Source organism: Ranitomeya imitator, chromosome 7 (assembly GCF_032444005.1).
Source record: "Ranitomeya imitator isolate aRanImi1 chromosome 7, aRanImi1.pri, whole genome shotgun sequence".
NCBI lineage: Eukaryota > Metazoa > Chordata > Amphibia > Anura > Dendrobatidae > Ranitomeya > Ranitomeya imitator.
Window position 1 is genome coordinate 200423398 of NC_091288.1, and position 24277 is coordinate 200447674.

General features: G+C 42.9%; 1 protein-coding gene across 1 annotated transcript in view; it reads right to left on the reverse strand.

Annotated features, from left to right (window-relative positions):
* Positions 1-241: 241 nt before the first annotated feature.
* LOC138645228 (uncharacterized) overlaps positions 242-24277 on the reverse strand; it is a 246106-nt gene continuing 222070 nt past the window's right edge. Inside the window, exon 2 of the mRNA XM_069734346.1 lies at positions 242-3522. Within this exon, the coding sequence (XP_069590447.1) occupies positions 2886-3522 (637 nt within the window). The 3' untranslated portion in view covers positions 242-2885. The remainder of the gene's footprint in view (positions 3523-24277) is intronic.

Genomic DNA, 24277 nt, shown 5'->3' on the forward strand with positions numbered 1-24277 from the left:
TGTCTTCAGGTTGTGTCTGGTATTGCAGCATATATTCCTGAACTGCAATACCACTCGCAGCCTGCGGACAGATCTGGCGCTATTTGAGGAGAGAATGGCCATGAATGATCTAATTCTTTAAAACTTTTTTTTTTTTTTGCTTTCTAACTCCCAAACTTTTGTTTCTTTGGATTGTGTTGCATTAATAAATTAATATAATTTATTTTTTTTTGTTGCTGTTTTTTTTTTTTAATAATAATAATATATTGCACAAGCGGCACGGTAATTTATCTTTTTTTTTTTCAATAAATCTTGATACATAGTGATGAAAATAAAATATACAATAAATATCTGTGCTTCCTCGTTGTCTCTGCTGGATAGAACTTTTTTGGCAATAACTTCTTACGTAACCAAAAAAGTAACAAAAATAGTTCAATTTTCAATGATCTCCTCTATTTCTTTACGAGTGTCCTTGTTCTGCCAGCGTCCAGGATATATTTCTGTTATTTAGGTGCTTTCAGGGCGACACATACAGCAGATACGGTGGCGTTATCCTGCTTTGCAGCCTACGTGCCGCACTAGGTAGCAGCCGATCACATATTATTGATGATTAGTCTAGTGCAAGTTCCCGAAATGAAAGGGGAGATGTGATCTGCTGCTACATTTTACAACCAAAAAGTGATATTCGCAGGAATCATTCCACTACAGGTAAGACCTCATGCGTACGGCAATATTAAGGCTCTGTGCAACTTTCAAGATGGAAGAAGATGTAAAACTACAATAACCATGAAGTCTATGGACTGCAGGTGTGGCCACCTTTACCTTTTCTTAAATTTAGTGTGTAGGCTTCTCCAGCCTTTTTACTTTAGACAACCAGGTCCAGTGTGGTCTACACATGATAAAATAATAATGCACATCTATTGATCTCCACCACGACTACATATCACTGCCCAGGTCTCCCACTGGTTTCCTTACGTTCTCTCCCTGAGGGAATGGCATGTGACCTCTGCAGCCAATCACTGGTCACATTGGTAGTCACTGATTGGCTGTCGCCCTCCATTTCACTGGTAGAGAAAGTAAAAAGACAAGCTGGGGATCCATATAGTGGTAAAAAGAATCTAAGAGGAAGTGGCGTGAGCATATACATCTAGATACAGAAATATATATATATATATATGTATATATATATATTTATATATATTTATATCTAGTGTTTCCTCTTCTTATCTTTATATAGTTGCTGGATTACAGGATTGTTAGTCCGGGAGACTTGAACAGTGAGTTTTGGGGAATTTTTTTTGCATTTTTTTCCGTTTTGTTCAGCTTCATTTTTTTCAATTAGAAAGATGTTTAGGTAGATAGATAGATAGATAGATAGATAGATAGATAGATAGATAGATAGATAGATAGATAGATAATAGATAGATAGATAGATAGATAGATAGAAAATAGATAGACAATAGATAGATAATAGATAGATAGATAGATAGATAGATAGATAGATAGATAGATAGATAGATAGATAGATGATAGATAGATAGATAGATGATAGATAGATAGAGAGATAGATAGATAGATAGATAGATAATAGATAATAGATAGATGATAGATAGATAGATAGCTAGATGATAGATAATAGATAGATAATAGATAGATAGATAGATAGATAATAGATAGATAGATAGATAATAGATAGATGATAGATAGAAAATAGATAGACAATAGATAGACAATAGATAGACAATAGATAGATAATAGATAGATAGATAGATAGATAATAGATAGATAGATAAATAATAGGTAGATAGATAATAGATAGATAGATAGATAGATGATAGATAGATAGATAGATAGATAGATAGATAGATAGATAATATGCGTGTGTATATTTTCTTGTTTTCGTCTTTAGACCATGCTGGAGCCGATTGCATAAGAAAAAAGTCTGGATAACGGTAGGACAAAGATATTGCTAGGCAAAAGCAATACAAAATTGCAATACATTAGCAAAACCCTTGGGAGGCGGAGGGTCTTTTTGCAACCACTGAATGGCTAAATATACAGAATAAACTTCTCCCAGCAGAGTACCTTTTTTTTTTATTCATGCAGATAGCCATATTATCAGTCCAAGCGGGATCCTACAAAACATTGCCGCATGTCTGAATTGTATCCGCTATTCAGATCCCACTTGGCCACGCAAGGCAATGAGTGCGTGGAACCCATCGGACTGCTCTAGGATGACATCTGAATGCAGTCCAATTTCCATGCACAGACACAATGGAGAAGATGGAGAAATTGTGCTTTTTATCTTCTTCTCATCCGAGAGAATCAGAGCACACTGTGATCACACTCTGAACAGAGTTTGATCAGAGAGAGATTTGCATAAATAATCTGATTTTCTTGGATGAGAAAACATACGGTCATCTGCAACAAGCCAAAAGTTGGTCATCTTCTTCACCATACCCCAGGATATGTTGAGTCGAGAAAAGGTAAAAGAAGGGCACATCTGTATGTTCCAAGAGACACCATATTACAGAAATGTTATCTCTGAGGAGTGTTGCTTCTAGTTAAGGATATCCTCGCAATGTTGAACCACATACGGAGACCATATGTTGGCACAATATGGAATCCAACAGCTTCTAAAAAGCATGGGAATTCAGTGTCGGACCACGAAGTCTGTGAGCACATAAACATGCCGCATACATGAGCTCTTAACACCTCCCTGGCTGTAATACAGGAGAATTTGCTGCACAACATTTTTATAGAAATAATTATTTAAACTTTACTTCAATTTATATTTTTTTTCTTGTATTTGTTGGCAAAATGTTATATATTCTCTGCACCCCGATAAATCTGTCCATAGAGAAGTATGTTTTCCTTTAGAGTACACTTCCACCCCATTGTTCATTTTAACTGTCCAGTTCTTCCTTCTCCCATTGAAAATCCTGACCTGTCATTTGATAGAACATAACATTAAAAGGTTTGTAAAACTTTCTCAGACGCTGGATAACATCGGGATCAATTTTTGGATGAGTTCGACCCTTGGACTTTCCTAGACACCTAGGAGCTCCTGTGTCTTCTGGCTTCTTCAAACACGGAAAACCTTTAGTCTTATTAAAATAAAAATGCTTATCTGTGATAATCCGTTGGAGACCCAAAAAATCTTGAACTTTGGCCAGTTCTTCCGCCGGGTTAGTTATGAGGTGTTCTCCGCTAACAAAAAGGATTTGAGATAGAGGAAAGTACTGCATCCAACTCTCCAAATGAAGAGCGTAGATGCCTATCCGCAGTGCACTCCAAGAGGCATCGATCAGGCCTAGGGTCCTGTTTTTGAAGGCAAGGACCTCAAAAGTTGGAATTTCTGGTTTCTTGGAGAGAGTTTGTGTGTAATCAGATATGGCACGTGTGACTGGGTTCCTCACCACCACAATGAGCTTGGTGTCTTTGGCCATTGAATGGATCCTTTGTGGAGCCTCATTTGTGACAAAGTAACTCGGTGTCTTCTCCATGGTTATTTGTCCTTCGACTGTCCGTGGCATCAGATCTCTACACAAAAAAAAAAAGTTAACAAAATGTTAATAGATGGAATTTTGTAGAATGAAAAATTGCAATTTATCGACAACCTCTTTAATAGCCATGAATTGGGGTTTAAACTATAAGGTAACATTCTGTAGATCCTAAAGGAAAAAAGGAGATCACATAGCTAGGAAGAGAGGGGAGGGATGTTAGTAGGTGGCCACTGGCTTTAATATTTTTTTATTATCCATAAAGCTGTATGATACTTATTCATGGGTACAGATTGCTTCAATACATTGTGAACAGAATTGCTCTTTAATGTATGAAGATCAAAGACTGGCATAATAAACCTGAAATAGCTGATGTGATTTCAAGTCACTAAGCCAGTCAAGCATGCTGTGCGTCCTGTAACTATGCGGAAAGCTGACATTTAAAACCAAAAATGTTTTCTTTATCCCGGTAGGAGAAAAATAGTTCTACAAAGAAAAGTTAGTTGAAGAACATACAATACATTTCATTAGTGCTTTTCCAAAAATGAATACTGTTATTCTTCTTTCAACATTTTCACTTCATTAATCATATGAGGGTAAAACAGATCCATTACAATTTCAGCCAAATTCCAAAAGCTCAAAGAGCTACGTGTGTCATGCCCATTATATGATATTTCTCTTCTCCTGGTAAACTAATAAACATTTTTCAGTTCCTCCTTTTCGTGCGGCATTCCCCTTGTCCTTCATGTTGCATTAACCAGTTACAAGGCACAATAAGTGCCCATTACAGGACCTCCAGGTTCTCTATTCTGCTCTATGTAGGCAAAGTTTAATTTATTTATTCATTAAAAAGAAAAGACAATAAACCTTATTTTTTAAAAAATTATGTAACAAGAAGGCTGTCCAACTTTGTGTAGCACTATAACTTACTTTTCCAAAACTCTCCTTCATTCTCCCTTTTTAGCGAACCTGTCAGCTGGATTTTGCTAAGTAAACTACAAGCATTGTCAGGTTGACGCTGTTACACTGATTAAAATTATACCTGAGGGGAAGAAATCCGTCTTGTGGTTCTAGTGTAACCAGTGTAGCTTTCGGTTAATGATATGCCTGCACTCTGGGGCGGGACTGTAGGCAGAGTCTTATCTTCCTGCTCTAGACAAGAGAAACCAATAAGAGACTTGTCCACAGGCTGCCACGAAGCACAAACATGTTCCTCATCATAGAGACAGAAAGAGACAGACTGTTTGTGCTTTGGGGTGGCTTGTTTGCAGGTCTCTTCTTGGTTTCTCTGGTCTAAAGCAGGAAGATAAGACTCTGCCTACAGTCCAGCTCCAGAGCACGAGCATCTCATTAACTGAAAATTTCAAACACTGGTAACACAAGAACCACAAGTCGGATTTCTTCACCCCAGGTATCATTTTATCTCTTTCTTTATGGTCTAACTTATTTCTACTCCCTTATCACTCATGTTGTATTATCCAGTCATAAAGCACAAATACCTGTTACAGGACCTGCAGGATGTGTATCCTGCAGGTTCTATATCCTGCAGATTCTGTGTCCTGTATGTTCTGTATCCTGCAGGTTTTGTATCCTGTAGTTTCTGTATCCTGCTTTCTTCAGGCAAAACTTTATGCAGCCTGTCATAAAAGAGATTAGAAATCTTGATATTTTTCTAATTTTATACAAAAAAAGAGTCATAATGTCATTACGAGCAGATTCTTACACTGCATCACGTAGTATATGAAAGCTGACTCATTCTTTACTTCTTCCTTTATGGCCTGAGTTATTCTTACTCCCTTGTCACTCATGCTGTATTATCCAGTCATAAGGCACCAATGCCTATTACAGGATCTACAGGTTCTGTATCCAGCAGATTTGGTATCCTGCAGGTTCTGTATCCTGCAGGTTCTGTATACTTCAGGTTCTGTATACTTCAGGTTCTGTATCCTGCAGGTTCTGTATCCTGCAGGTTCTGTATCCTGCAGCTTCTGTATCCTGCAGCTTCTGTATCCTTCAGGTTTGATATCCTGCAGATTCTGTATCTTGCAGGTTCGGTATCCTGCTGGTTCAGTACCCTGCAGATTCTGTATCCTGCAGGTTCTGTATCCTGCAGGTTTGGTATCTTGCAGGTTGTGTATACTTCAGGTTCTGTATCCTGCAGGTTCTGTATCCTGCAGGTTCTGTATCCTGCAGCTTCTGTATCCTGCAGCTTCTGTATCCTGCAGCTTCTGTATCCTTCAGGTTTGATATCCTGCAGATTCTGTATCTTGCAGGTTCTGTATCTTGCAGGTTCTGTATCTTGCAGGTTCAGTATCCTGCAGGTTCAGTACCCTGCAGATTCTGTATCCTGCAGGTTCTGTATCCTGCAGGTTTGGTATCTTGCAGGTTCTGTATCCTGCATGTTCTGAATCCTGCTTTCTTCAGGCAAAACTTTTTCAGCTTTTCAAGAAATAGATTAAAAATCTTGATATTTTTCTAATTTTGTGCAAAAAAAGAGTTGTGATGTCATCGCTAACATAGTTACACTGCAGCTTGTAGTATATGAAAGCTGACCCTCCCACAGGTGGAGATTTACAGTTTCCAATTCCAGAATGTACAGGGATTGGAAAAATATCCATTAAATTATCATGTACTTCAGCACATTGAGGAACTTCAGCTGTTCAATCAGTGTGTCTAGAACCCTTCTCTAAGTTAGAAACATACTTTCTAAAAGTCTCTCCGATGAGCTATTCTATGTCTGAAAGCTTTTACGTCTAGTAGATAAATTTTATTGATAAGAACCTTATAAAGCCTTGCATTGCCTTCTGACACTGGGTCTAATTGTCTCTTTCCAATAAGACATAGTCTCCGAGTTCAATTTTCCTAAATTGTCCATTTTTTATGACCACAAATGAGAAAATTTATTTTTTGTGGAATTGAACTTACCGCAGTCCATTTGATTTCAAACATGATATTACAGAGCGGCAACCGTCAACCGTTCTAAATTGGTTTTACCCACTAAACTGCACAACGCCCCAGACTTCACTGAGAGAGAATCAAGAGAACTGTAAAATTGTCCCATCAGTCATCACATCTCAGGTTCCTCTAATCACCACGTGAATAAAAGCAAGACAATTCAGATGACGAGATGCAGCCCAAATGGATCATTGTCTGACAGCGTCTTGTGAATAAACTCTACCTCTCATCAGGCTTATAATACTTTTACAGATATTATGTTTGTGCCTCTGAAAGCATTTTTATATTCTTGTTCATAAAAAGTCATATCCATTTATAGGCAGTTAGAGAAAAACACACTGTCTGAGTACTATATAAATGGTGTCCTGAGCAAAAAGGTCAACCATGCAAGATCCAAGTTTCAAGGTTTGCAGATGGTTTCTTTTTTTTCTACCTTACTTTCTTCTGTTTCCAACCTGGAATCTACGGCTACTGAAAAACTACAAGTCCCGGCATGGTGTGACAACTAGAGTTGAGCGAAATTTTCGATATTTAGTTCGGATTACGATTGCCGACGAATATTGCAAATACAATATTTACTGGCGATCGTAATCCGGAGTAATTTGGAGTAGAATATGTTTGGAACCGATTGTCAAACATAAACTTGGCACAAATCGTGTACTAATATGGCACGAATATGGCAAATTCAGATTCGGAAATCATTTCTGAACATATTTGCTCAACTTCTACTTCCTTGTGTATTTTTGGGGGTTATTGTATTCCAATGTCTGGAGAGCTATTGGATGGAGATCATTCCTCTAGTAGACATAATCTCACCTATGTCTCCACTTACAATTCTCAGAATAGAGGTGACTTAGGGACATGATCATCTCTTCACCCATTTTGGTGCCCTATAGAATATATTCTAAAGGTCCAATAGAAGAAAACCTCATGGAGGTAACTTTTGAGACAATCATTTGCTAATAGGGTTTTCCAGAGATTGCTTCAGAGCTCAAACGAAAACAAAAAAATGCATTTGGGTAAAATTATGGAGCCAATCAATAGGTGCTTGTGTCTATTTCTTATGGGATCATTGACAAATAACCTACCGATGTAGCAAGTGGCATCCTAACTATGCTACTAATGTAGTGTGCCATATAGATTTATGCTATGTGTGCAGAGTGACCATTCTCTAATAATGTGTCCGAACCCTTTTCCCCCCACACCAATTCGTAGACTTGCTACAGTAATGTCATAATGCTCCCGAGTGGTTAGAAAGGATAGCACGTACTATACGTATCTGCATTAGACCTCATGTCCTATGTATACAAAGCATTTATAAGTGGATGTATACATATTCTGTGTAGATAGAGTTTGGATCCTTGGAGTCATGTCTTCTGGTGGGACCAAACCACTTTGACTCATTTTAGAAAAACAGAAATCCGGTATTGCTTTCTGTCACATTATGTGCATTGAAATGGCAATGCCAAAACAGTATAGGTACAGCAGCTGACAAGTGTCACAATGGTGCTCACCAGAAAATAGTCCAAATAGTAATGAAAGGAGAGTATAGAGCCCTCACCACCACTGCTTGTTAAATTATGCATTATTTGTGGTCCCAAATATAGATTGTGGAGGCAGTACGGCTGATAGCCATTTCGCATGTAAGTCACACTTCTTCTTAGCCAGTCTAGGTTCAGCAGCTGACCCACCATCTCAATGGTGCACACCAGGAAACAGTTGACCTACTAATGTTAGAAGAAAATAGAGCACTTACCATTGCCTGCTAAAATAAGCATTATCTGTAGTGCCAGACAGAAATTGTGGAGGCAATGGAGCTGATAGCCGTTTCACATGTAAGTCGCGCTTCATCTGAGCCAAGCGTAACTTACATGTAAAACAGTGTGATGCAGTGACCCCTGTTACAGGTAGGGGGTGCTGCATGGTCTCCCCAGAATATGCATGGAGGCGTAATGAGGCCAAAGGAATGCATGGCAATCACAGGCATAACTATGGTGATGAGTAGTGTTGAGCGATACCGTCCGATACTTGAAAGTATCGGTATCGGATAGTATCGGCCGATACCCGAAAAGTATCGGATATCGCCGATACCGATATCCGATACCAATACAAGTCAATGGGACACCAAGTATCGGAAGGTATCCTGATGGTTCCCAGGGTCTGAAGGAGAGGAAACTCTCCTTCAGGCCCTGGGATCCATATTAATGTGTAAAATAAAGAATTAAAATAAAAAATATTGATATATTCACCTCTCCGGCGGCCCCTGGACATCACCGCGGGTAACCGGCAGGCTTCTTTGTTTAAAATGAGCGCGTTTAGGACCTGAGAATGACGTCGCAGCTTCTGATTGGTCGCGTGCCGCTCATGTGACCGCCACGCGACCAATCAGAAGCCGCGACGTCATTCGCAGGTCCTAAATTCCTAAAATGAGGAGTTTAGTGCCTGAGAATGACGTCGCGGCTTGTGATTGGTCGCGTGGCGGTCACATGAGCGGCACGCGACCAATCAGAAGCCGCAACGTCATTCTCAGGTCCTAAACGCGCTCATTTTAAACAAAGAAGCCTGCCGGTTACCAGCGGTGATGTCCAGGGGCCGCCGGAGAGGTGAATATATCAATATTTTTTATTTTAATTCTTTATTTTACACATCACTATGGATCCGATACCGATTCCTGATACCACAAAAGTATCGGAACTCGGTATCGGAATTCCGATACCGCAAGTATCGGCCGATACCCGATACTTGCGGTATCAGAATGCTCAACACTAGTGATGAGACAAGGTCCAGCATTATTGTGAATGGCCGGTATGTGTGTTAAAGAGGAAGATACTCTGTGCTGTCAGCCTGAAGTAAGGTTATTCTCGGACCTGTAGTCCCACAAGTAGTTGTGTTGTTTTAAAGGGAGGCTGGCAGGGCTAGTTTGAGAGCTGGGCGGGTCGAACTAGCCACACACACACCACCCATCTATGGGAGTGGTTACAGCTTGATATTGTGACCAGGGTGTGAGTCACATGGTTCCTGTGTATGGACATGAATGGTTCTTGGCTGGAAGGTCCTGTGAAAGGAAAGACTTGTGTGTTGTATGGTCCCAGGTGCGGACGGACGTCCTGAATAGCACATGCAGTGGCCAGTGTTGGAAGTCCTGGGAGTAGGACTTCCTGAATAACATAAACTGTGTTGGAAGTCCTGGGAGTAGGACTTCCTGAAGAGCACATGGGAAGGAGTGTATGCCGAGTCTGTGATGGCACTGCATTGGGGTAGCTACAGCCCACCTGAGGATCTGGACTAACTGATGTGTGCCTGCCAGGCAAGTTGGTGATCCCATTTCGCCAGTTTCCCTGGAGGAGAGAGGACTGACTGGAGGTCAGCGTGTGGAGCAGGAGCTCCAGAAAAGTAACACCCAGGAAGGGGGGCTATCATAAAGGCAGAGAAGTATCTGCCAGTGGAACAGACTGTTGATGCTTGTTGTGTTGCATGGATGTTGATGAACTGTTCGGCGTACGGTCACCCATGGTAACTGGATGAAGTGAGAAGTCCGGCATGTTAAGTGAACTGTGAGTTGAAGCTGTATAAAATGTATATAATGAACTGTGCATGACCCGTTTTATGCTGCATATGATAAGCCAGATAGTCTGTTTAAGTGGAAACCCATGCCTGTGTGACTGAATCCCGTGATAAGCGAGTGTCCCCAACCCCTTTAGTGAGTGCTTTCTTACAACAGCCATAAGCCACACTGCCTCCACAATCTCTTCTTGGAGCCACACATAATGCTTATTTTAATAGGCAATGGTGAGTGCCCCATTTTCTCCTTGTATTACCAAAGCACTTGAATCTGATGCTCACATTTTGCCTTCTGATGAATAGAGATTTTCTATACATAAAGCACTAATAATATTTTTTTACAGTTGTCTATGAATCTCCCTTTTTCATGGTAAATTACCTTTGTAGCGACAACTCTCAAAACAGGTCTCTGCTAATTTTTCATATTGAGAATTTTCTTTACCGGAAAGTGGGAAGAGTCTCCTAACGCCTGCTGAGACTTCAGTAACAGACGGCAAGATATTTGATACAGCTCCAAGATGTCAAGTCATTTACTCAACTATGATTAGAAAAAAAAAGCGAGCAAGCACCTTGCACTGCGCCATATGTAATATAATCTCCGACACTGGCACCGAGTCTTTTATAGAGATTGCATGGCTCCGCTTGCTTTAGCAGAATCCTCTGCGTTCATCTGCACTTTGCCTAATAGGCTGAGTCTGACGGACAGGGCACAGATGGGATCTGCTAGGCCAGCATTCGGGAACAGTCGCTCGAGCAGCGATTCTCCGCCTGGCCAATGAGCTGCCTATTAGGTATAGGGTGATGGGAATTTCTCAGTGTATATTTGGCCATGGGATGAGGCAGGACAGTGCTGTGTATGGATGATGGATGGGGTTTGGCAACGGCCCTTGCAGTATTTTCAAAAGCATCATTTCCCGTCCCTTTAGTATTGGCCGGAGTAGAAAATAACGGCATTAAACCAAAACTTTCAAGTCACGATGATTGATGGGGTGGATGAACATTGCCGTTAAGCACATATCTGTAAATAAAATTCTAGCCCGCGTCTTTTATAGCCGGTGCCCCAACCTGACCTGTACGAGGCACGTCTCTGCTTCCGAGTGCAGGACAATTAGAAAGCACAAATGGAATAAAGACTAATACACAGTGCAAGGCATAAAAGTGAAATATTCTGGATTTTTACTTTGCAGTTCACAATTTATCAGAATATGAAAAGGTTTATTCTGATTTCATGTCAGACATTGAGAAAAACATGCAGATGTGTCTTTTTATATAGTGGATGTAGCATTCTGGTTTCAACTGTATAACGGGATCGTTTGCACAAATAAGCATTAGAGAATGAGATCTCTGTTGTCTTTATGCTTTAACTATTAATGTTATTAATGTTATTAGTAATAATGTTAATAACACAATTACCACTAATAATATTATTTTTCTGTCACTTACTGTAGTATTGCAGCTCCAATGTTAGGGGATACATTTATATTATGAAACATTCATCGGATGGAAATTACGGAGAGGTAAACATTGGGAAGGATGCGAGCTAGGTCTGTATGGGAAGGATGCGAGCGAGATCTGTATGGAAAGGATGCGAGCGAGATCTGTATGGGAAGGATGCGAGCGAGGTCTGTATGGGAAGGATGCGAGCGAGGTCTGTATGGGAAGGATGCGAGCGAGGTCTGTATAGGAAAGATGAGAGCGAGGTCTGTATAGGAAGGATGCGAGCGAGGTCTGTATGGTAAGGGTGCTAGCGAGGTCTGTGTGGGAAGGATGTGAGTGAGGTCTGTATGGGAAGGATGTGAGCAAGTTCTGTATGGGAAGGATGCAAGAGAGGTCTGTATGGGAAGGATGCAAGAGAGGTCTGTATGGGAAGGGTGCGAGCGAGGTCTGTATGGGAAGGATGCGAGCGAGGTCTGTATGGGAAGGATGCGAGCGAGGTTTTTAAGGGAAGGATGTGAACAAGGTCAGTATGGGAAGGATGTGAGCGAGGTCTGTATGGGAAGAATGTGAGAGAGGTCTGTATTGGAAGCATGCGAGCGAGGTCTCTATGGGAAGCATGCGAGTGTGGTCTGTATGGGAAGGATGCGAGCGAGGTCTGTATGGAAAGGATGTGAAGGAGGTCTGTATAGGAAGGATGTGAGGGAGGTCTGTATGGGAAGGATGCGAGTGAGGTCTGTATGGGAAGGATGCGAGCGAGGTCTTTATGGGAAGGATGCGAGCGAGGTCTGTATGGGAATGATGCGAGTGAGGTCTGTGTGGGAAGGATGCAAGCGAAGTCTGTATGGGAAGGATCCGAGAGAGGTCTGTATTGGAAGCATGCGAGCGAAGTCTCTATGGGAAGGATGCGAACGTGTTCTGTATGGGAAGGATGCAAGCAAGTTCTGTATGGGAAAGATGCGAATGTGGTATGTATGGGAAGGATGCGAGCGAGTTCTGTATGAGAAGGATGCGAGCGAGTTCTGTATGGGAAGGATGCGAGCGAGGTCTTTATGGGAAGGATGCGAGTGAGGTCTGTATGGGAATGATGCGAGTGAGGTCTGTGTGGGAAGGATGCGAGCGAAGTGTGTATGGGAAGGATGCGAGAGAGGTCTGTATTGGAAGCATGCGAGCGAAGTCTGTATGGGAAGGATGCGAACGTGTTCTGTATGGGAAGGATGCAAGCGAGTTCTGTATGGGAAGGATGCGAGCGAGGTCTATATGGGAAGGATGCGAGCGAGGTCTATATGGGAAGGATGCGAGCGAGGTCTGTATGGGAAGGATGTGAAGGAGGTCTTTATAGGAAGGATGCGAGCGAGGTGTGTATGGGAATAATGCGAGAGAGGTCTGTGTGGGAAGGATGCGAGCGAGTTCTGTATGGTAAGGATGCGAGTTACGTCTGTATGGGAAGGATGTGAGCGAGGTCTGTATGGGAAGGATGCGAACGAGATCTGTATGGGAAGGATGCGAGCGAGGTTTGTATGGGAAGGATGCGAGCGAGGTCTGAATGGGAAGGATGTGAGCAAGCTCTGTATGGGAAGGATGCATGAGAGGTCTGTATGGGAAGGATACGAGCGAAGTCTGCATGGGAAGGATGCGAGCGAGGTCTGTATGGGAAGGATGCAAGCGAGGTCTGTATGGGAAGGATGCAAGCGAGGTCTGTATGGGAAGGATGCGAGCGAGGTCTGTATGTGAAGGATGCGAGCGAGGTCTGTATGGGAAGGATGCGAGCGAGGTCTGTATGGGAAGGATGCGAGCAAGGTCTGTATGGGAATGATGCGAGTGAGTTCTGTGTGGGAAGGATGAGAGCAAGGTCTGTATGGGAAGGATGCGAGAGAGGTCTGTATTGGAAGCATGCAAGCAAAGTCTGTATGGGAAGGATGCGAACGTGTTCTGTATGGGAAGGATGCGAGTGAGGTCTGTATGGGAAGGATGCGAGCGAGGTCTGTATGGGAAGGATGCGAGCGAGGTCTGTATGGGAAGGATGCAAGCGAGTTCTGTATGGGAAGGATGCGAGTGAGGTCTGTATGGGAAGGATGCGAGCGAGGTCTGTATGGGAAGGATGTGAAGGAGGTCTCTATAGAAATGATGTGATGGAGGTCTGTATGGGAAGGATGCGAGCAAGGTCTGTATGGGAATAATGCGAATGAGGTCTGTGTGGGAAGGATGCGAGCAAGTTCTGTATGGGAAAGATGCGAGTTAGGTCTGTATGGGAAGGATGCGAGCGAGGTCTGTATGGGAAGGATGCGAACGAGATCTGTATGGGAAGGATGCGAGCGAGGTTTGTTTAGGAAGGATGCAAGCAAGGTCTGAATGGGAAGGATGTGAGCAAGTTCTGTATGGGAAGGATGCATGAGAGGTCTGTATGGGAAGGATGCGAGCGAGATCTGTATGGAAATAATGCGAATGAGGTCTGTATGGGAAGGATGCGAGTGAGGTCTGTATGGGAAAGATGTGAGCGAGGTCTGTATGGGAAGGATACGAGCGAGGTCTGCATGGGAAGGATGTGAGCGAGGTCTGTATGGGAAGGATGCGAGCGAGGTCTGTATGTGAAGGATGTGAGTGAGGTCTGTATGGGAAGGATGCGAGCGAGGTCTGCATGGGAAGAATGCGAGTGAGGTCTGTTTGGGAAGCATGCGAGCGAGGTCTGTATGGGAAGGATGCGAGCGAGGTCTGTATAGGAAGGATGCGAGCGAGGTCTGTATGGGAAGGATGCGAGCGAGGTCTGTATGTGAAGGATGCGAGCGAGGTCTTTATGGGAAGGATGCTAGCAAGGTCTGTATGGGAAGAATGCGAGCGAGGTCTGTATGGGAAGCATGCAAGCGAGGTCTGTATGGGAAGGATGCGAGCGTGATCTGTATGGAAAGGATGCGAGTGAGTTCTGTATGGGAAAGATGCGAGCGATGTCTGTATGGGAAGGATACGAGCGAGGTCTGTATGGGAAGGATGCGAGCGAGGTCTGAATGGGAAGGATGTGAGCAAGTTCTGTATGGGAACGATGCAAGAGAGGTCTGTATGGGAAGGGTGCGAGCAAGGTCTGCATGGGAAGGATGCGAGCGAGGTCTGTATGGGAAGGATGCGAGCGAGGTCTGTATGGGAAGGATGTGAAGGAGGTCTATATTGGAAGGATGTGAGGGAGGTCTGTATGGGAAGGATGCGAGTGATGTCTGTATGGGAAGTTTGTGAGGAAGGTCTGTATGGGAAGGATGTGAGCGAGATCTGTATGGGAAGGATGCGAGCGAGGTCTCTATTGGAAGCATGCGAGCGAGGTCTGTATGGGAAGGAGGCGAGCGTGGTCTATATGGAAAGGATGCAAGCGAGTTCTGAAAGGGAAGGATGCGAGCGAGGTCTGTATGGGAAAGATGCGAGCAAGGTCTGTATGGGAAGTTTGCGAGGGAGGTCTGTATGAGAAGGATGTGAGCGAGGTCTTTATGGGAAGTATGCAAGCGAGGTCTGTATGGGAAGGATGTGAATGAGTTCTGTATGGGAAGGATGCGAGCAAGGTCTGTATGGGAAGTATGCGAGCGAGGTCTGTATGGGAAGAATGTGAGCGAGGTCTGTATGGGAAGGATTCAAGCTAGGTCTATATGGGAAGTATGCGAGCGAGTTCTGTATGGGAAGGATGCGAGCGAGCTCTGTATGGGAAAGATGCGAGCAAGGTCTGTATGGGAAGGATTCCAGCGAGGTCTGTATGGGAAGGATGCGAGCGAGGTCTGTATGGGAAGGATGCGAGCGAGGTCTATATGGGAAGGATGTGAGTGAGGTCTGTCTGTATTCTGATTAATGCAAAAATATGAGTATCAAATGCGACAGCAGAAGTGACTGTGATTATTCTAGAAAGTGTATGAAAACTGAATGGTGTCGCTGCTTGGGTAATTCCAGGCCCTAGAACTGACAAGAAGAAGGATTAGACAGATTATAAATAGCAGAGAAATGAAAACAATTAGAAAGAGGGAACGGCGGGTGAGTTACAATAACGGTGCGCCGCCACCGAGAAAGCCTTTTTGTCAATCACATTTAGAGTGGAAATATAATGAAAGAACAGATTTCCCCGAAGGATGTTCCACTGGATTGGACATGGAGGAGAGACGCATGTGATATAACTGCAGGTTTATGTCTCAGCCGAACCAGAGGGAAGGAGGCCGCTGTAATGAAGCCGGCTGACAGCTCGTCTGAGGCGCGGGTCCTACAAGTATGGGAAATAATCAGAAAGCCGCGGTCACTGCTGTCAGTCATCGTGGAGGGACGTATGGATGGCGGCAGGGGGGCTATGAATCTAAGAACAGTAATATGACAGTGGATTTAGACGAGATGAGTACACAGTGACAGCGGCCCCCGCCAGGGGAGATTACGGGGCCAAAATAAATGTTCACATTGGAAACCAATGTCCAGGTGCTCAGGTGTAATGGAAAGGGTTCTTCCCTTGTTAGAAAGTAATCACCTATTCAGAGGATACATAAAACCTTGCTGGGGGTCCTACAGCTGGGACTCGTAAGTGCCTCATCCGAAAAGAGCAATGGCCGCGCATGCACACCACCCCTCCATTCATTGTCTATAGGACTGCTGGACATCTGTGCACCACCTCTCCATTTATTGTCTATGGGAAAGTTAGAGATAACTGAATACAACACATGCGCAACATCGCTCCATTCATTATCTATCAGAAAGTTAGAGATACACAGTAATAGGCCCCTCAAATAACTTTGTTCAAAGGTGCAGGAGAAGACAACCCTATATTCAGCATACATTTTTCTGGACCTCGTCAACGGTCATGGATCAAAAAAATAGCCAAAATCATTGAAGGACTTGATCCAAACCTTTCAAGGCCAACGTTGACCTCATCGCTTTCTGGCATCATTAGTGCAACATGTAATTTGATTGATTTTCCATCTGTTTCGGCACGTTGCGATAAGATAGACGCGGCCACGGCATATTTGACGACAGACCAAAATAATTGTTCTGCCAAGCCCGTACAAAAAAAGAATAAAAAATAGAACAGATTGGGATTAGACCACACATGCTGTTCCACCGACTGCCCCGGTAAGACTTCCTTTCTACTTTACACTCGTACAAATGTTTGAACCATCATGAAATAGATGACTTCTTTCTTTCAGCTTTCCCAGATGTTTTTTTTTCCCCTCTCATTGTCTATCATACAAAACGTTAGTAATACTTCAAACCAACCCTACCGAGAGAGTGAAAGCAACCTCCTCCGGGCGGCGGCGGTCTACCCAGCCAAAGAAAGACTCACCTCAATCCTTTTTTTGAAAGTGTTTGGATAATTGTTGCTTTACACAAGTACAATATAACCAGGGTCCATTTACGGGTTTTCTTGCCAAAGTCCTTTGCGGATTATATAAATCCAGATTATATTGTTTATTTGCGGAATCCCAGCTGTCATTTATCTGTGTGTAGTCAGAACACTTGTTAATTTGATAAGATTTTCCCGCCCTTGAGTCGATTATCCTCTAAAAACAGATCTGTTTTCCGGGGAGCCTGTGTGGAGCTACAAAACTGAGCTCTTTTGGTGTGAAATGAACAGGTTGGAAGTACTTTATATAGTCTTAAATCAACATTACCATAATTATACGGTTTTATTTGTGTGCGGCTACGACTGCCTAATGTACAAAGTAATCCACACACAAAGGCCAAGAATTCCTAAACTAATCTGCCCATGAAGCACAGCACTTAGTGACACAGAAAAGACATCCGATTTCCCAGGCTCCGGTAGGCTGAATTTTAATTCTCTCTGTGTCACTTACAGTTGCCCTATAATAATAGTATATTATAGGACTTTACAAAAATTATAGGGCAGCAAAAAGAAGATATGTTAAAGTGAATATCCACCTTTTGACACTTTTTTATTATCTAAAAAATCTCTAACATCTAGTACTGAATAAATACATAAAGTAAAAAGAGCTCTGACTCTCCTTTAAAGACATAAGGGCACGTTTACTTAAAAGAAATCTGTCAGCAGGTTTTGCTGTGTAAACTGAGAGAAGAATGATGTAGGGACTGACACCCTGATTGCAATGATGTGTCACTTACTGGGCTTTGTTTTGCTGTTTTTTCAGCAGGAGATTGTCAGTACAGCATGACTACTGGTCTTGTGCCTCTTGGTCCTGTTACGCCCCCAGCACTGATTGGTAGCTTTCTGTAAATATAAATAGACTACACAGAAAACAGCCAATCGGTAGAGTGGGTGTGGTTATACACGGCTCAGCATTCAGAGCTCTGCTAGATCTTCAGCAGAGGAAACTGTGATTGTTTCATAACTGCTGCACCGAGTTAACTAAGTGATATATTGCTAGAATCAGGGTCTCTATTCCCCCATCATGCTACTGTCAAAAATTTGCTGACAGATTCCCCTGAAAATTACTTTCCATCTTGGGACTGAAAGGTGACTATACTTTTCACATCTATAAGTATCCTACTTGGCTTCCTCTGTTTACCTCCTGCTGTCTCCTCCATTCTGATGGGCAACCCCTTTTCACTTGTTTCTATCATGGCCACCACTATTGCATGTGGAGTGCAGAGGTAAGTCTAAGCCACAGCTGTCCCTGACTTTCTCCTTTTCTACCCTACTGTGGTGACCATCATGGAAGTAAGAAGTAAAGAACTCCGATCAGAGCAGATGAAGCAGCGGGAGACAAGATGAGGGCACCCAGTAGGGTGACTTATTCATGAGAAATCCATACTCACATCTCAGTCCCATGGAGGAGTGATGCTTTAATACACAGGGGTTGTCCACCTTTGGATACATTTTTATTTTTACTTGAATTCATGTATTTGAGGCTAAAAAAATATTTTTACTATTGGCTTTCATTAAAAATGTTGCACCCTTTGCCTTTTACATCCTCTGTTTTGCACGGTCTACTGCTGGCTACAGAATGAGTTAACTAAGAATTTGGCATTGAGCTTGTTCTGATGGAAGTTCATAATCAGGGAAGAGAGGACCCATGGAAGTTTGGATTCGTAGTGTTTGACCAAACTTTAGTCCAAGTTTGGTTCTGGTGCCAGAACTATACCCGAACTTGAACGTAAACCCCATAGAAATCAATGGGGAACCGAACTTTCGAGCTGTAAAATCTCTCTCTTCTCTTCTCTTCCCTCCTCTACTCCACGAACTTCCGAACTGTGTTCAGTATTTCAGCATTGGTCATAGTGTAATTTTTATCTGTTTTCTTCCTGAGCTCCTGTCAGCTAATTCATGACCGTACACCACACCAAAGTTCAAAATTCACAGAAACAAAGAGCCGGTAATAGAAAAATGGTGCAAAAATTACTTTTAAAAACCCAAATAATCACAACTTTAATCCCTAGAATGCTGGTCATACTATACCAAATTTATAGATTTGGCTCATTTTGGGCAGCCCGTCACCAAAAACGGCTCATAATTGTCTTAGACTTCAGCAATAATTTATTCTAATTTCTGGGATATGTTAATGTAAACTTGTCATGATAATTAGTTAATGTATTGAAAAAAATCATAGGAAGAATTTACAATTCTGTTTTTGCTTATATATTTTTTTTAATTTAAAAACATAGAATTAGCTCATTTTGAGTTAATTTACAATTTTTTTCTGTTCATTACCTTTACCTATAACCATGAACCCCGATGGACCTGGCATGTCCGTAAATTGCATGAACGGTCATCATATTGTAATACTTTATTTCCCCTGCGGAGGCACTGCAGGAAGGCTGAACACTTCATGCCAACTTTCCCCATAGATCACAGTCGATCTTTGCAGGTCACAGCAGCAGTCAAAAGCATCACAACTATAGTGGATTGAAGTGAAAAAAAAAATAATGTTAGCATTCCCAAAATGACTGCATTAATACTGCAGAGCATTGATCATGCACGCAAAGTCATCGTCAGGGTTTAGCCATACCCATGTGTCCGGTATAAGTGGTCACAGCGTTCAGTTATTCATAGGTGAGTACTGTAATTGCCGCGTACCCACCTCCCACATATAGCGGAGTTGTCAGTATTCTTGACATACATTAGTGGGGGTGTAAAACCTTTAGAGAGTGTGCAGATTCTATTCTAACCTCCTCCATCAGATCCTTCAAGCTGTCAATCATCACCAGTCATCTCTGGTGCGATACAATGGGTTACTATGTAAAGCATTAGGCTGATGATCAGTGCAGCAGTCACTCATCCCTTGATGATTTCATCTCCGCAGTTATCACGCGCCATGTTTCTACTCTACTGCATGAATCGGCTAACTCTGTATGAACTTTGTCAATTTTGTAGATATGAGATCAGTTTATTTAAAAAAAAATTGTGGCCACACACTGTCCGCAGGTATTGTATGGAATTGCTGCTTTGTCCAGAAGGAGTTGAGTCGCAATAGCAAAGTCAACTCATCTGTAAAGTGACCGAGTTGTGGTCGATCTGCCGCTCGAAATTTAACAGGAAAATTGTGTTAGAATCTCAATGTGCTGTCAGGTATGGGGTCCATCACACTCACTTGTAGGTCACAGGCCTCCACTTTCTCTAGGCCTCCGTCTTCAGGATCCGCCGCACACAACTCAGGGGACACTCAGTTCGTTTTAACAACCGAAAGTTTACTTAAGAGTAGTGTTGAGCAATACCTTCCGATATTTGAAAGTATCGGTATTAGTGTTGAGCATTCCGATACCGCAAGTATCGGGTATCGGCCGATATTTGCGGTATCGGAATTCCGATACCGAGTTCCGATATTTTTGTGATATCGGGAATCGGTATCGGGATTAAGATTAATGTGTAAAATAAAGAATAAAAATAAAAAATATTGATATACTTACCCTCTGACGCGCCCTGGTCGTCACCGCTGCAACCGCCTTGCTTTCGTTCCTTAGAATGAGCGCGTTAAGGACCTTCGATGACGTCGCGGCTTGTGATTGGTCGCGTGAGCGGTCACATGACCACTCAGCGACCAATCACAAGCCGCGACGTCATCGAAGGCCCTTTACGCGCTCATTCTTCGGAACGAAAGCAAGGCGGTTGCAGCGGTGACGACCAGGGCGCGTCAGAGGGTAAGTATATCAATATTTTTTATTTTTATTCTTTATTTTACACATTAATATGGATCCCAGGGCCTGAAGGAGAGTTTCCTCTCCTTCAGACCCTGGGATCCATTACAGGATACCTTCCGATATTTGTGTCCCATTGACTTGCATTGGTATCGGATATCGGTATCGGCGATATCCGATATTTTTCGGATATCGGCCGATACCATCCGATACTTTCAAATATCGGACGGTATCGCTCAACACTACTTAACAGTTAAAGTTCATCAGATTGTAACACACAGTAATGGGCACAACACTTCTTAGTCCTTATTTCCTTAATACACTACATCTTCAGCATTACTATCTGTTCATCCTGGACTATCCCTACATTTACTGGCTCTGTCAGCCCCAGGGATTCCCATAGTGCATCTGCTACTTTCCCTTCACGCAGCTCCGCGTTCATCGTCCCCTGTATGCCAGAAGATAAGGCACTCCTCATAGTACCTGTATCGAGCCTTGAACTCCAGATTCTGCAGGAATATCCGCAAGGGATTCCAGTAAGGCCTCCCACTACCCCGAATGATAGACTCTTGCTGACCCTAGCAGCCCACTGCACTTGAACTTGACCATAGTTACTGTACTTCCCTATCTAACTATCTAAAAGGAAGCACCCCCTTTTTATTGGGGCTTTCCCTTCCCATTATGGGCTAGTCCCAAACGTTAACGATGTCTGTCCCTACGTCTGCAGCTGACAGATATACTTTTACAAATATTATACATTGCATTTGCACACATTAAACATATTACATTTATACTGCTTACCAGCGTCTATCTTATCCTATGATCACTTCCTTATGTCCAAAACCTAGCCTGTGTATTATATTATTATATCATTATTTTATACTGTATCTTCCTTATATTCCCGCTGCACACTATGACTACTATACTAACACACTGTACATTATACATTACCATATAACATTATGTACGTCAAAAGCTGCAATACAAAAAAAATTAAAGATTTATCTGAATTCGAACATTTTGAGAGTTGATGAGCATTTATTACAGCAAAATAGCAACGCGCCAACCTTCATTTTGCTGACTTCTAAAATGATTAAAAATATCTTTTACTCATCTCTCATTGATCCTCCTCATACTTTTCCAGCTACTGCTTGTCCTCCCATTGGCTCCTTTGCCTTTTTCCCTCTGTCTGCTCTCTCCATCTTCTTCTGTTTCTGGACCTCCCGTGCTGCTGCTCTTCTACTTCTTAGGTGTTATTCTGTGTGTTATGTCCTATTTTTTTACTTCTTCTCGGCAGATTCATTTTGTGTTGAATTTATTCAATGTGAACCAAATTTTCTGACCGATATCAAGTGAATTTGCCAAATATACATTTTGGGAGATTTTCTCATCCTTAGTGGTCAGCAACAGAGTTAAGCAAAAAGGTTTGCGGGGCCCAGGTCCACTGCTGCCTCATTAGCCCATGTCCGCTGGACCAGAGTACTGCAAACCTCCCTCTACCTTCCAGACTCCCCAAAGCATCTTCTGATTAGCAGACCTGGCAGGACATCATGTGTTTCGAAATGTGCAATGGGGCTAACGCCATTCCAGCAGGTGGAGAACACATGGGTAAGTCCTATTGTTACTTTGTTACTGTTATATATGCATTACACCTGGTTTATTACTATTTACTTTGTGGAATTCCTTCCTCACATGGGTGGACATACCACCAGTTCAACCGGTACGGCTGCATCAGGGCCGGAGGCTCCGGGGAGCCCCTGCAGTGCGGCAAATAATGAGGGCAATCTGGCCAGTTTATCCTGCCCCGAGGGGCCCCTGGCCAGATTGCCCTCATGTGTGGTGGGCAGGGAGAAATCCCTGCAGCTCCGCTGCCTGCAAGAGAAAATGGCAGCGGAGCAGAGCTGCGAGGAATGGATCCGTCCTGCTTCCTGCTCGTATTTCCTGTCTCACACAGCAGTGGCTGAATGACATCATCAGCAGTGCAAGACAGGAAGCTGCCAGCGATGGTGCGGCTTCAGGATACCGTGCACAGAGGTGAGGTGAGGTGAGTATGTGTGCGTGTAAGCAGAGAGGTGAATGGTGCTGTGTGTGTGTGTAGGTGGAGGAGAGGGCAATGTTGGAGGTGATGAGGCAGAATGCAATGATTGGGTTGATGGAGAGGGCAATATTAGGAGTGGTGGGGGAGAAAGCAATGATGAGGGTGGTGGAAAGAGCAATAATGTGGGTGGGGGGAGGAGGAAATGATGGAGGTGGTGTAACGGGCAATGATGGGGTGGTGGGGGAAAAGACAATGATGGTGGTGGAAAGGGCAATGATGGGGATGGTGGGGGGAAGAAATGATGGAGGTCATGGAATGGCTAATAATGGGGGAGAAGACGATGATGGCAGTGGAAAGGACAATGATGGGGGTGGTGGGGAGGAGGAAATGATGGAGGTGGTGGAATGGGTAATGATGGGGGTGGTGGGGGAGAAGACAATGGTGATGGCGGCGGAAAGGACAATGGTGGGGAGGAGGAAATGATGGTGGTGTTGGAATAGGCAATAATGGGGTGATGGCGAGAAAGCAATGATGGTGGTGGTGAAGAGGGCCATTATGGGAGTGGGGGAGAAGGCAATAATGGAGAAGGGGAGAGGAGAAAGAGGGGTGAGGGGGATTGCGATGGGAGGAAGGGGGATTTATAATGGATTTAGGAACAGAGGGAAGTGGAGGAAGAGGTTATTATCGATTATTATGTCTAATACAGTCCCCTTAGTATAAAGTGTGCTCACTTATGTATAGAGCACAGTTCCTTAGTGTATAGTGTACTCACTTATTATATATAACACCATCCTTAGTTACATAGTTTCCTCTTTTATTATGTATAACGCTGTCCCTTATTGCGTACCATCTTCTCTAGTTATATATGGTGCCATCCCTTATTATATAACTTCCTCTCCTGTTATGTACAATGCTGTCTCTAAGTTTATTCTTGTTATTTTTTTTATTCACAGTGCCCTCTTTTATTACATAGTCCCCTCTCTTGTTAGGTATAAAATGACTGCTGATGGAGGAGCCGGTGACCAGACGACCAGTCCATCATCTGCTCTATAACAAAAGAAGCTTTCCCATGCTCCATCAGGCATCATTGCATTACACAGCTAACAAGAGAGGACGGTATGTAATAAAAAAACAGGGCTCTATAAAATCCAAAATGTAAGGGACGGCGCTGTCCATAAAAAGAGAGGGCACTGTATAATAAGGGACGGTAATATACTGCACATAATAAAGGAGACTATGTAATCCATACATATATGTGTGTGTGGCTATATATACTGTGTGTGTATATATATACATAGCTTTGTCACCTTAAAAGTAGGGGGGGCCAGACACATTTCCTGCACAGGGGCCCCAAGCTGTCTGTGTCCACCCCTGCTTCCTCATGGTCACTAATTTATTCTAGATGTCTGTAATTCAGACCTGATAATTTGTTGCTTTACTTACCAATATCGAGCTAATCTCTAGAATTACTATCTTATTTATTGATACAATTTTTACTTGTACTCATTGCTGCTGGGTATCTTGCCCTATATGTGTTCCACCATTTTAAACCTCTTTTTAGAAATTTTTATTAATAAAGGATTATGTATACCATCCATCGGGTTTTGTACTTTTTTTTGTTGGTTTTCCAGAAGCTATACAAGTGAATGTGCAAAGTGCTACTGAGTGTGTGGAAAAAAGAACAAGGGATAGTGTGAATAAACTGGATTGCCAAGGGTAGTGCATTCCGGAAAACTGGGGCAGCATGAGA